Source organism: Hippocampus comes, unplaced genomic scaffold, assembly GCF_001891065.2.
Source record: "Hippocampus comes isolate QL1 unplaced genomic scaffold, H_comes_QL1_v1.1 scaffold71, whole genome shotgun sequence".
Taxonomy (NCBI): domain Eukaryota; kingdom Metazoa; phylum Chordata; class Actinopteri; order Syngnathiformes; family Syngnathidae; genus Hippocampus; species Hippocampus comes.
In genome coordinates, this window is record NW_017805932.1 from 1,021,223 (window position 1) to 1,034,266 (window position 13,044).

Genomic DNA, 13,044 nt, shown 5'->3' on the forward strand with positions numbered 1-13,044 from the left:
ATTATTAGTTTTTTTTTATATCTTTAGTTAGGTTGTTTGGCAACTAGAGTGATAATTGTATCCTTAGTTGAGTCTCAGGTGGTATCACAAATCCTCCAAAAAAAAAAAATCTTACACCCGCTTCGTAAAATAAAGAGAGAAAAAACAATCTTGTGCTATTATTGGAAAAACCTTTAAGTATCGGGGTAAAGAACCAGATAAAAATAAGTACTGTATTTTCACGACCATTCGGCGCACCGTATTGTTGGGCGCAGTCTCAGTAACGGGTGCTATTTCTGTATTTGACACATACACAAAACGCACTGTATTATTGGGCGCAGCCAGGCATGGTAAAACATACGCCAGCATAAATTATTAACCATACGGCATGCATGCACGCACGCTAAAAATACGTTAGCTTGAAGCATTCGGGAGCATGCATTCACGCTAAAACATACCAGGTATGTTAGCTTAAAGCATACGGTAGCAGCTAAGACATACGGACACACGCTAAAAACACGTTTTTAAAAAGGCAACGGAAGCAAAACTGAGTTCGGTTGTACTTTATTTAGCCATTTTACAATGTACTCACGCGACTAGTACCTGCTAGGGGTGTGGCTTTAGCGTCCTATTACTCGCCTACCCTTCACTCATTGGCGACTGGTACCTGCTTGGGACGTGTCTTTAGCGTCCTCTTACACGCCCACCCTTCACTCATTGGCCGACTTCCGCATGCCTGTCGTCACTCACGTCCACCTTTTCTCTTTATAAACAGCGTGTCGGCCAGAGGTGCTCTCAGTCCGGTTTTGGAACTCGGCGCATACATAACACGCACCGCATTATAAGGCGTACTGTCCATTTTGGAGAAAATTTCAGACTTTTAATGGCGCCTTATAGTCGTGAAAATACGGTAAGCAAATTCGATGGGCTTTGGAAGCTCGACTAGTTCATCTCACATGGCATTGTGGATTTTTTTTTCCCCCTTTCATATTTTATAATATCTAACTGTAATAAAAGTATTATCTTTGTAACTTTGTCAATATCATACATTTGAAGCAATTATAGTGATGTGAGCGCGTAACCGACCAGCTCAACATGTTTGGATCATTCTGCTTTCAACTGGCTTTGTGAGAGGCAGGCGAGGGGCGATTGAGTTGGGATTCCAAAATGGATGGTTCTTGCTTCATAAAATGGCGCAAAATATCCCGTTCAGTTCAGTTCCGAAAGTCAGAAATGTCTTGTATTTCAACCTACCGAGCCAGGTGTTCATTTTTTCCGAGCTGCAGTGCTCCAATAATGGTTGGATTAAAACATCCAGGTCTCCTTTTGGGGCTTCTCGGGTGAACTTCTGTGCACATGCCAACAACATCATCATCAGACATGAATATTGTATTGTATTTTTTATTTTTTTTTTTAAACTATGAGTTGTTGTTTTCTTGCTCACATCTACAACAGATTGCATGATGTCTTGATAATCATACAGTTACCTCCACCGTGATATGTAACGGATCCACAATCTGCCAGATCATGAGAGACAAGAAGTCGATGCCAAGCAGGACGCCGACAGTTGCGTAGAGTTTCCATGGCTCCAGGTGCTGCGGGGACACAGCAAGGGTCAGGAAAAGGCACAAATTCTCTCTCTCTCTTTTATCTAATGTCGTGAAAGAGGGATTTATGAAGCCACAAACAGAGCCGCCAGAGCCGCTCCAGAAACAATGATCCATCACTAACTGAGGCCAATTCAATCTGCCCTCAAAGCACTGAGCCATGACAGCAACGAGACAAAAAGACATCCAAATGGGAATGCACACCCGACCGGATTTTTCCACAGAAAAACAGGTGTTGCTTTGTGGTGCTGTGATTAAGAATAGAATGATTTTCTTGGATCAGGTCCCATTTAATAAAGTGGGGATTGATTTGGTGCATTGCTCGACATGATCAAGGTCTCTGGTTATGCAGATAGGAAAAAAAAAATGAAATCAGTGGATATTGAGGATCAGTTGCGACACAAGCCGCTGTTGCAAGTCGCTGTTATCGTATGTTGGGCCCTTTTTTTTTTTTTTTTTTTGTCGGCAGGTGCCCGTGCGCTCGGCGTAGAAACAAATCCACACCCACACCCATACGGACGCACTGGGCATGGGTGCAATGCGGTATCCAACATGCACGACCGACAACATCATCTGCAAGGGGAGATCTTGCAGTTTACGTGCCAATATTATGCATGGACCCCAGTGAGTTTTTATCTGTTTCTGCAATGTCATTCCTGGCGTGCGCTCCAACCGCTCTGATTTTAATACAAATATGGGATGTGGCCGGGACTCGCCTACGTTCCATCCCATAATGGCGCCCAACGGTGCAAACGCCCCATGATGCCCCGTTCTACTTGTGCAAAGTCGAACAAAATACCAAAAGACGCAAACTACACGCAGGTGCACAGTTACACTGCACTTCGTGCTAGACTTGCACTGGCAATGAAAATAGGGCCTATTGTGCTAACACATAGACAACGAGGATTTTGAAACTATTAGACTGACCACAGCCGTCCGTCATTTTGAGAGGTTGAGCTCTGACAATGACGTCATCACCTAAAATGATTCATACTCGCTACTCGAGTGTCCAATGAAGGTTCATAAAAATTCTGTTGTGGGTGTCTTTAAAGTATGTCATATAGAAGAATGAGAATCAGTTGGTGGAGCATCTTTTGTCACATGTAGCTCTCGCGTTGCATCATTCAAAGGGTTCTTTACACGCCGTTATCGTATTTACGAATTAAATATCCACCACACGTGTCCACAGAGCTCAGAATCTGTCAGCCTTTACGTTGATGAAATTCACCAAAAATCACATTCCATCACCTGCACCACAACTTAGACCTGCTTGCAGCAGTTTAGTCTACTTTCAGCCGCCAAATTGTCAGCGACGCCGGGGAGAGTGCAAAAGAAAATGCAATCGTTGTGGACGTGTTTAGTAGATTAACCAAATAGAAAAATAAATCTATATAAAAAAAAAAAAAAAAAAACCTTTCATATTCATTCATGGTTCCTTTGCCTTTGCTTTAGTGTAAAACTACCCTATAAGACCAAAACATTTTTTTCACGAATCAGATATTGTTTATTGCACAGCAGGTTAATTTATTTCTCGTCTTTGTAAAAAAAATAAAATAAACAAATAAAATAAATAAATACATGGGAAGAGCAGATTGAAAAAATATTTGCATATTCAATCTCAATTGCAATATGTAAAAATAAAAGATTAAAAAAAAACCATGGGTGACAAATCTATCTAGTTTATGGAGTACAGTGGATGCATTTTGAGTCACCTCTTAAACAGTACATGTATTTATGGAAATCACATTGGTATTTTTTTATTTTTTTTCCCAAAACCTCGCTCATCGGATCGGTCACAATTATTTTGGATAATAATATTTTACTTTGTCCAATAGACTAGTGCGGTGGTTCTTAACCTGGGTTCGGTGAATCGGTCAGGGGTTCGACGAAGCTTCCACCATGGAGGTTAAGACACACCCGACTCAAGATGTCAATTAGTTAAGCCACGCCCACTTGGCCATCGCTGGTTGCAGATGATCACATGACATTGCTTGTCCAATCGGTGCTGCGGTAAATTTAGTTTGCTCAGTAGTCAACGTGTGACTGTCATGATGTACGTTTTTATTTTTTTTTAGAATGTTTTAATACCTGCCAACTATGTTGAGTAAAAAAATAAAATACAGTGATCGGACAAATATGTACTTCATTGAATCAGCTTATCGTGTTATAAAGTTACAGGGTGCATGAAAGGGTTAAAGTCACTACCTAAATAACGGCAGCGCCATCAAATGAAACTGCAGCAGATTTATTTTTTTATTTTTTTAATACATATGGCGATGCAATGAGCATTTCCTCCCGTGTTTACAGCAATTGGAGCGTGAGACAGAAGTGTATTAATGTACACCCCATGAGTTTTGTCACAGCTCAGTAATAGAACCCCCACCGATTGACTTTGCAAAGCGAAGGCTATTCATAAATATTCAGCAAGGCGCCGCATCTCTTCACTGGGAGGAGTCTTGCTCTTGAGTCACAGCAGGATCATCCTCTAAGATATTCCCATCGACCGCGAAAATCGCCGTGAGATGGAACGAGGATGTGGCCGTTGGGACCAATTGGAAGAGTTTGTTGGCTTGGCAGAAGGACAAATAGATGACAGAGAACGCTCAAGGGCAAGTCGTGGGCCAATTGTAAAAGTGGAGTGTGAGTAAAGGTAAAAAGATAACAGCTGATTGGCGGGCGGGGGGGGGGGGGTAAATCATCTCTGTCGAGGGAGCTTGCCCTTGAAGGAGATGATTAAATAAAACTGAACGCCGCTGCTCGGTGGAGGAGCTTGGGCGAGACTTAACTTCCCCTGGAACACACGTGCAGTCAATCCCAGCTCCGGCTTCCCTTTCACAATTACCTTCTTCTTATCCTTCTTCTCATCCTTCTTGGTGAAGACTGTGTGAACCCACCAGATTTTGGTGAACATGCTGCCGTATGCAAGGCTGAAACCCAGACCCAGCAGCCAAAGTCGAAACTGTGGGAGAAACATCGATATTAAATGACCTCGGAATCTTGGCTTCATATATATACCACAAATTAACCAAATCAGTTTCACAGACACTTGCCATCATTAAGCCCGGTCGGAGTTTAATAGACTTTGCAAAGTGACCTTGAAATGAAATGAAAACTTCTCAGAGGGTCTCTGACTCTGTTACCTGCATTGTGTATCTGGTTTTGCTGCGGTCGTGGGGAACGCAAGGGAAGACCTTCAATTAGGAACGAAATGAAGATGGCCAAGGTAATTACTGTATCTGCTTTAGATAAGAGGGTCGTTTTACAATTTCATTAGTTTCCCTCTCGGTCTCAGGGGACAGCTGTGACACCGACACAAGCGTTGAGGTCACTTTCACTTCAATTAAAGGCTCTATTTCTTGGCTAGGCTATTCATAATCAAATATTTAACCCTTTCAGGGACAGCGGTTGCGACAGCGGACAGCTTATCATTAGGTCACAGGGTGCACAAAAGGGTGAATGTTTTCAATGCATAAAAAAGAAATAGTTGAATATTTACAAAAGTAAAACAGGACAAACTAACCCGATAATGAAATTCACTCACAAATGGGTTTTAATGATACTACTACTAATATTGCTTATCGAGCCGGTACTTGAATGGCATTTTTATCGGGACTTATTTTAGCTTAGAAAAACACCAAAACAAAATTATTTGAATTAACTTTGTTTAAAAAAAATAAAAAATAAAATACTTGTCCTGCAAATACAATGACAAAAAAAAAAAAAAAAAAGGGTTGTGAAAAAAAATTCTGTGATACTGTTAAACATGACATAAACAATTATTGAGCTTTAAAAAATGAATGGAAAGAAACAAAGCTGTCACATGCAGTTAGGTTGCAAAAAGCATTTCAGTGAGGTGAAAGAGACATCTTATCGCTGTCTGGCAGAAACTTCCAACTATGGTCAAGTTAATATTTTTTTTACAAATCAACACTAATAATGTGTCCCCGCTTCTGATATTTCGAAACAATTTTCACCAAGTTAAAGTGATGACGGCAGCCCGGAAAGAAAAAAAAAAATCCTTCCAAGCATGACCACTCAAACCAAGAATAACCAAATGATGTTCGTGTAACAGTTGCATTGAGTGTAAATCGATTAGTCATGTCTTGAGAGTGAAACGCACGGATGCTACATTCGTAGCAACCCGAGCTAACCCAATGTAAATGTCATGATCCTGTTCTTGTGTTTCTCCAGCAGGTGGCAGAGGAGGGCCGTCCCTCCAGCTCGCACACCTGCTGACATTGTAATCAGCCGACGATTGAAGGACTCCCGTGTTGTCGTGTCTCCGTCGGATAATTTGCCTTCCTCACGACTGTCACCAAGTGTTGAATTCATTTAGACTTTCCATGTTCTTGCTCTTTGTTTTTGTTCCTGCCAGGTTTTCTGCACTTACCTTTGTCAATAGTTTTTCGTGGGAGTCACGGTTTTTATATTCCACGCGTTTGTTTTTCTTCTCGTCTATTTATTGACAGGCAATTTCCGTTTGTTTTTATCCTTGCCTTTTTTGCAAACGTTTTTGGTCTTTGTCGGTCTTGCGACCTATTTTTGTTTTTTGTCAATTCTTTCCGAGTTCTGTCCGGAGCCATTTTACGCTACGTGAGTGTAGGTTCGTAAAATCTCACTGATTTGGCTGAGGTCAAAGGTGCAAAACAACATTCATATAACCTAAATAAATTGAAACTTAATATGAGCAATTTCTCCAAGACCATTAACAGAAGCTTTAAGGGTGGAGCTCATCAATACTGCAGTTTTTAAAAGTTCAGTCTCGAGGCCAGTTTAGTCCCGGAGGTCAGTACCCATCCCTACTCTCAAGTGTCACTTGTAAAACAATCCTAGAAAATCACAATGTCCCATTACCGGGAAGCTATTTTTGGAACAGGCCTACGGGTTACTCTTGTGGTTGTTAGGGGGCTAATTGGTTCCCCTGGGCACCAATGGAGATTCTTCCTCTTTCGTCAAACACTCTATAGGTTGTGAAATTAGAAATACAACCTACATGAAAGAAAAAAAAAACTAACCTTAACAATTGCACAAAACGTGTTCAATCATCATCATCATCTGTGTGAAGTCAGACTTTCAGTATCTCATGAGACTTCAAGCTTAGCGAGCATCTAAAGGATTTACGATGTAGGTATATTTAGCTTTTGCTTGTGTGTGCGCGTGCACGCGCTTTGTGATGCCATCACAGAAGGGTCCCAGTGAGAGCGAAGGGGAGAACTATAATTGAACCGTAAAACCGATGAGCTACATGGAAAAGCAGTGTCAAGCCTCTGTCCTGGCTGCGCCATACAACAGAGCGGAAAAAAAAAAAAGATTTAAAAGCACAACGAAAAGTGAGCTGTTTAATCTTCAAGACAACCGCTTTGTTTTTTTTTTTTCTTTTTTCTACACAATTGCTATCTGCCCTGCCGGGACGTGTTCCCACATTTAAAGGGGAAGTTAGGAATTGGTGGCGTTGTTAAATCCAGCTTCTTTTATCTTAGGCAGCTGGCTAAAGACTCTCCTTTCTCAAGAGCACTTTGTAAAAGTAATTCATGCCTTTGTCACTTCTTGTCTGGATGACTCTAATGTGCCTTGGAGTCTGCCAATCCTCCATCAAGCATCTCCAGTTGGTCCAAAATGCTGCTGCTCAGTATAGAGTTCTTTTAAAGCAGCATAGAGTTCTTTTAAAATTCTATTATTTGTTTTCAAATCTTTAACTGGCCTCGCACTTTGTATACAGCGGTGGTTGTTTTAAAGTGCTCTATAAATACAGTTGAGTAATTTTTTTTTTAAATGACAAAAATTAACAAATATGTTTTTCATAGAAGAGTGAAACTGTATACACATATAAACTATTTATTATATTCTTTATTATTATTTATTATTTCTTGACATATATGCATTCCTAAATTAATCAAGATAGATTAAAGTATCCGATCATAAAACAAAATCATTACTCCATATGAAAATGCTTCGGAAGTCAAAATCAGTATATATTTTTGTTTGGGGGAGGGTCGGGGGTTAATCCTCATCGGGCATCAATACTAATAAAATGTCACTAATGGATTTGGTCATAATTGCTTCTGCTATTTTGGTAGATTACTTGTTTTCAGTTGACATAAACAGCATTGAATTGGAATAGAAAATTGCGTAGTACTGTGATAGTGTTTGATGCATGTTTTGTACTCCCCCACCCCACCCCGTCAACAATCTGTAAGGATGTATTTAATAATTTAGTTGATTACTTAGTGGAGCACTGCAGTCAGGGTGCGGATTAGCCCTGTAATGCCTTTGGCTCTGTTTAAACATTAAAATGAAAATCGACCTACCCCTGAGCCCAGTGATTAAAGATGTATCCTGTAAACAAACCTTAATTTCTTTCACCTGAGTTATGCGCTAGCGCTAGGCCAAACATTTCATGAATACAAAACTGCGAGTCATTAGCTAGCCAGAAACTTTCCTGCAACTCCAGTTCACTCACTTGGACTTAGGACTGAAAATTATCTTTTATATGTGTGTTCTAGATTTTCAGTGGCTTACTTTTATTCCAAATGTTTTGAAGTTAATATTTGTAAATATCTATAATAATCAGTTGGTGGTCAAAATTGTGTTTCCTAAGGATTCATACGAATGGGACAAACTGAGCTACGTTCACATTTTAAAGGGGGCGGCAAGTGAAAAATATGCTTTACATTTGCCAAACACATCTGTCAAGTAAGATGTGTCTTTGCAAGAGAAATTTCAGCTTCACTCCCTGTCATGATTCTGTTTTTGTGTGTCTCCAGGTAGGTGGCAGAGGGGTGCCTTCCCTTCAGCATGCACACCTGCTGCATATCTCAATTAGCTATGTAGTTAAACCTTCGTCAGATTATTCGCTTATGACTGTCTCCAAGTGTTGAATTCTCTCGACATTCTTTCTTATTCATGCCACGTCGTTTCTGGTTTTTGCATTCTGATCGTAGGTATTTTTATTGTGGAATTATAGTCTCGATTTTGTATCTGTTATGGTTTGGCTCATTTGTTGTATTTTTACGACAAGCTATTTACGTAATACTTTCCTTGCCTTTTGCATTTTGTCATTTGATTGTTTTTGCGTATTTTTGTAGAATCAATGATTCCACGTTTCTAGCGTCCGATTGTGTTCTGGAACCGTTACACTTCCAAAGAAATGGCCAAGTACATGTTTTATTGTTTCAATGTCTTGGTAAATACATTTTTACAAACCGTTTTAATCAGAGAAGCAAGAAAACCTTTCTCGATTTTTTTCCCCCGTGCTGATTCTGAATCTGTCCTCAATTCTTTCTCTTGCACGTTAGATTTCATGAGCAATTTAGTCATATATTCACTAAGGTTTATGTATTAAGGGTTAGGTTCAGCAAGAGACACTGTTGTTTTCTGAAACATCACAGCTATAAATTGCAAGGCATGGTAAAAATCTGCATTGCATGAGTTTTTATAGGTCAGTCTTAAAAACAAAATATGAAAATATCTTAAACCTCTTTATGATAGGAAATCAGCAACAAAAATATGTATCGGGACACATCAGGCTAGCTGCATAAAATTTGCTGTTTACCAGTTTAACTCTTTCAGGGACAGCGGTTACTACAGTGGACAGCTTATCATGTTATCAGGTTACAGGTTGTCCTTATTGGTGCATGAAAGGGTATTTTTGTTCGCCACTCAGTGGGATACGGGCTTAAGATAGTTAAATACTACACTAGTTTGTTTCTGTCTTTATTTATAAGTCACATTTGATTATTCCCACCCCCAATCTCTATTTGAATTAAACCCTTTGGAATTTTAAAAACATTTTTCTGTGTCTTCATTGCAAAGGAAAATCACTCGGAACGAACACATCTTGGTCGTATATCACACCCTTAATGCGTTTTACATAACACACGAGGATGCCTAACGCGCTCTCATTGCAACATAGTTAGGACCGGATTTCCCTCACTGCACTTATGGGACCCAAAGCCACCGATAAAAGCTACCATCTCAATGTCTATATAAAGCCCCGTCTCCATGGCAACAGTGTGAATGCTGTGCATTCGCTCGGAAGGAAATTCAGGGGTTTGAGATGAGTTTCAAGTGTACCTGGCAGACAACGGGGAAATGCTTCCTGCGGACATGAAGTCCATCGATGCCCAGAGGGAAGATGGCAGCCAGAGCCATCATGCAGCCCACTGCAGTCATGTTGTTCAGGTACGGTTGCGAATTCTGAATATACCTGCAGCCAAAAAAACAAAACAAAACCCAAAAAACATTGAGGGCGTTAAATACTTTCCATAAGCACACACCATTGATTCAATATTCATCCGATCACAAAGCTTTGGCTCATCATTGCTGACGCACACGCACACACAAAGCTCCTCATTGTCATTGTCCTATCGAGGCATCTGTGACGCAGTCTTGTATTATGAACTGTTGTTACATCATTACCAACCATCATAGCAACCCCCGGATACCAGGCACAAATAATCCAGGAGCTGCGAGGCGAATCGAGAAGACATCAGAGGCATTCTGATAGGACTCCAAGGCCACTGCGTAGTACGGTTTAAATCGGTAGGAGATGCTTTTTATGGCCTGGGGGTGGGGGGGGTTGTTCCCACTTTTGGGTTACACTAGTGGAGGATGAATGTGAACATGCTACTTTTTGTTGAATATATTAGATGAATCAAAGCAGTTTGTTGTTGTGATCACGTCACGATGCCATCGCATCCATCCATCCATCCATCCATTTTCTGATCCGTGGGGCGTGCTGGAGCTGATCCCAGCCGTTTTCGGGCAGTAGGCGGGGTACACCCTGAACTGGTTGCCAGCCAATCGCAGGGCACACACAGACAAACAACCATTTGCACTCACAATCACACTGAGGGACAATTTAGAGTGTTCAGTCAACCTACCATGCATGCTTTGGGAATGCGGGAGGAAACCGGAGTACCCGGAGAAAACCCACGCAGGCACGGGGAGAACATGCAAACTCCACACAGGGAGGCCAGAGCTGTAATCAAACCCTGCACCTCCGCACTGTGAGACCGACGTGCTAACCAGTCGACCCCCGGGCCGCCCATTATGCCATTGCCGTTACAGTCAATTCCGCCGAGCTACAATGTGACGTCAACACTTCGTGCCGTATTTTTGCTGCGTTTTATATCCACCTCTTGACGGCTTTGGTTGCATTAGTGACTCTACTTGAGTTTTGGATGAAAAAAGCAATAAGCAAAAGGCTAAGAATAGTCATAGATCAGCACTTGCAAATTTGGTCCGCTGATTGTGCTTGAAACTATTGAGCAATAACTCTCTTGTGTGTGTGATTGGGAAAAGGAAAAAAAAAAAAGATTCATAAAAACACATTTTCATCACATGCCTTTGTGAATAATGGTACCTCTGTTGAGTTTCACATTTTGTTTTCTCGGGAACAAAAGCAATGTGATACTTCTCCGAAGAACGTCTTTTCGTATTCCCAACCAGCCGCTAAATAAGTATCTCATTTGCACATCCAATTTCCCACTAACATAATCATTCTTTTGCGCTTTGTCATCATGGGTGAATGTAAACAAAACAATGACTCTCATTTTTGTTTTTTTTTTTCCAGCCACTCCAAAGCCTGCTGGGAAATATCTTGCCCCTTTTAATTGCCTATTGTTCCACGATGTTCATTCCACTGACTGTGTTTCTTGTCGGTGCCTAGCAAGTAGCTCAGTGAAAGCTTTGCTCTACCAGGTACAAGTTGAAAATGACACCCCAAAGAGGCATGAGTGTCAACCAAAACAGTCAAAACGCAATAAAGAAGCCCCCCGCCCCAAAAAAAAGATGCTAAGTCTGTGATCCACCAAAACAATTGGGGCTTGAACCCAAACTAAACATAAAACAATATGAAGGCGCAATCTCTTAATGACATAATGCCCATCAAATATTTAGAGATCCTCAACAAATTGCCACAAGCAATAAAAGGCACTTCAATAATGTACCACATTTTGCCATAGCCCTGTCTAACTGAACCCGCACCATCGTTAAACGTGCATTCCTGTTGTTTCATATCGGGCAGGTGGAAGACGGCAGCGCAGCCTCCAACTCGGGACCACGTTCATGCACGCAGTGTGATGCACAACCGACGGAAGGTAAAACGTCGACCTCAAGCAAAGGTAGCAAAAGTACTCGCGCTGACATACGAGAGAAGTACTTGTGGGAAAGTAGACTCTGCGGAAAGTTCCCGAGCAACATCTCAGCTGTCTCCAAAATCTCAAGTTGACTTCAACCCTATTTACACCATTTTTAACCCTTTCAGAGACCGCGGTCACTACAGTGGACAGGTTACGGATTATCATTCTTGGCGCATGAAAGGGTTCATGTGAAGTTTGAAACAAGTAAGTGGTATCTACAACTGCAAAAAAAAAAAAAAACATCAAGTATGGCAGAATAAAATGAGCTCGATAGTCATCAGAAGGAGTGAGTTCATTTACCTCACGCTGCTGTTGTAGATATTGAAAGTAAGGCAGATGACGCCCAGCAGGATTCCCAAACCAGAAAACACAGACATGGACACAAATAGCTTCTGGGAGAGGTAGCGGAACTCCTCGATGACCATTGTCTGGTCGGCAGGGGGTCCAGACCCTATCAAGGAAAAGACAAGGACAATGAAAATATCGAGGTTAGTTCCGCAATGATCATTGTAGTGAATCAGACATTGCCAGTTCAGTTATTACTCTGTGAGTGACTCGATTAGACCATTGGAGCAAAGAGGAATGGGGCCCCTGATATATGTCACATCAAGGAGCAAACTTGGAACAGAAAATGGTTCACCCAAATGACGAATTCCTGTGCAGTAAGCTACAGATTGTGTATACCAGGGGTGTCAAAGTCATTTTTGTCACGGGCCACATTTTACTTACCGTTTCCCTTGGTGGGCTGTTATGACTGAAACCATACACTCAACAGCCACTTTATTAGGTACACCATGCTAGTAACGGGTTGGACCCACTTTTGCCTTCAGAACTGCCTCAATTCTTCGTGGCATACGCTCACCGGCCACTATATTAGGTATACCTGTCCAACTGCTCGTTAACACTTTTTTCTAATCAGCCAATCACATGGCGGCAACTCAGTGCATTTAGGCATGTAGACATGGTCAAGACAATCTCCTGCAGTTCAAACCGAGCATCAGTATGGGGAAGAAAGGTGATTTGAGGGGCTTTGAACGTGGCATGGTTGTTGGTGCTAGAAGGGCTGGTCTGAGTATTTCAGAAACTGCTGATCTACTGGGATTTTCACGCACAACCATCTCTAGGGTTTACAGAGAATGGTCCGAAAAAGAAAAAATATCCAGTGAGCGGCAGTTCTGTGGGTGGAAATGCCTTGTTGATGCCAGAGGTCAGAGGAGAACGGCCAGACTGGTTCGAGCTGATAGAAAGGCAACAGTGACTCAAATAACCACCCGTTACAACCAAGGTAGGCAGAAGAGCATCTCTGAACGCACAGT

The 13,044-nt window shown here is 41.5% G+C and overlaps 1 protein-coding gene across 4 annotated transcripts in view; it reads right to left on the bottom strand.

Moving 5' to 3' along the window:
• The window catches only part of gabbr1b (gamma-aminobutyric acid (GABA) B receptor, 1b), a 142,722-nt gene that overhangs the window by 24,866 nt on the left and 104,812 nt on the right, over positions 1-13,044 (bottom strand). For all 4 annotated transcript variants that reach the window (XR_002170624.1, XM_019890303.1, XM_019890302.1 and 1 more), the window contains 5 exons: positions 12,029-12,179; positions 9,660-9,792; positions 4,429-4,545; positions 1,467-1,574; positions 1,234-1,327 (listed from right to left, as the gene is read on the bottom strand). Coding sequence is in view for 3 of the 4 variants with exons in the window: in XM_019890303.1 (XP_019745862.1) it covers positions 1,234-1,327; positions 1,467-1,574; positions 4,429-4,545; positions 9,660-9,792; positions 12,029-12,179 (603 nt within the window). In the remaining variant the exon portion in view is untranslated. The remainder of the gene's footprint in view (positions 1-1,233; positions 1,328-1,466; positions 1,575-4,428; positions 4,546-9,659; positions 9,793-12,028; positions 12,180-13,044) is intronic.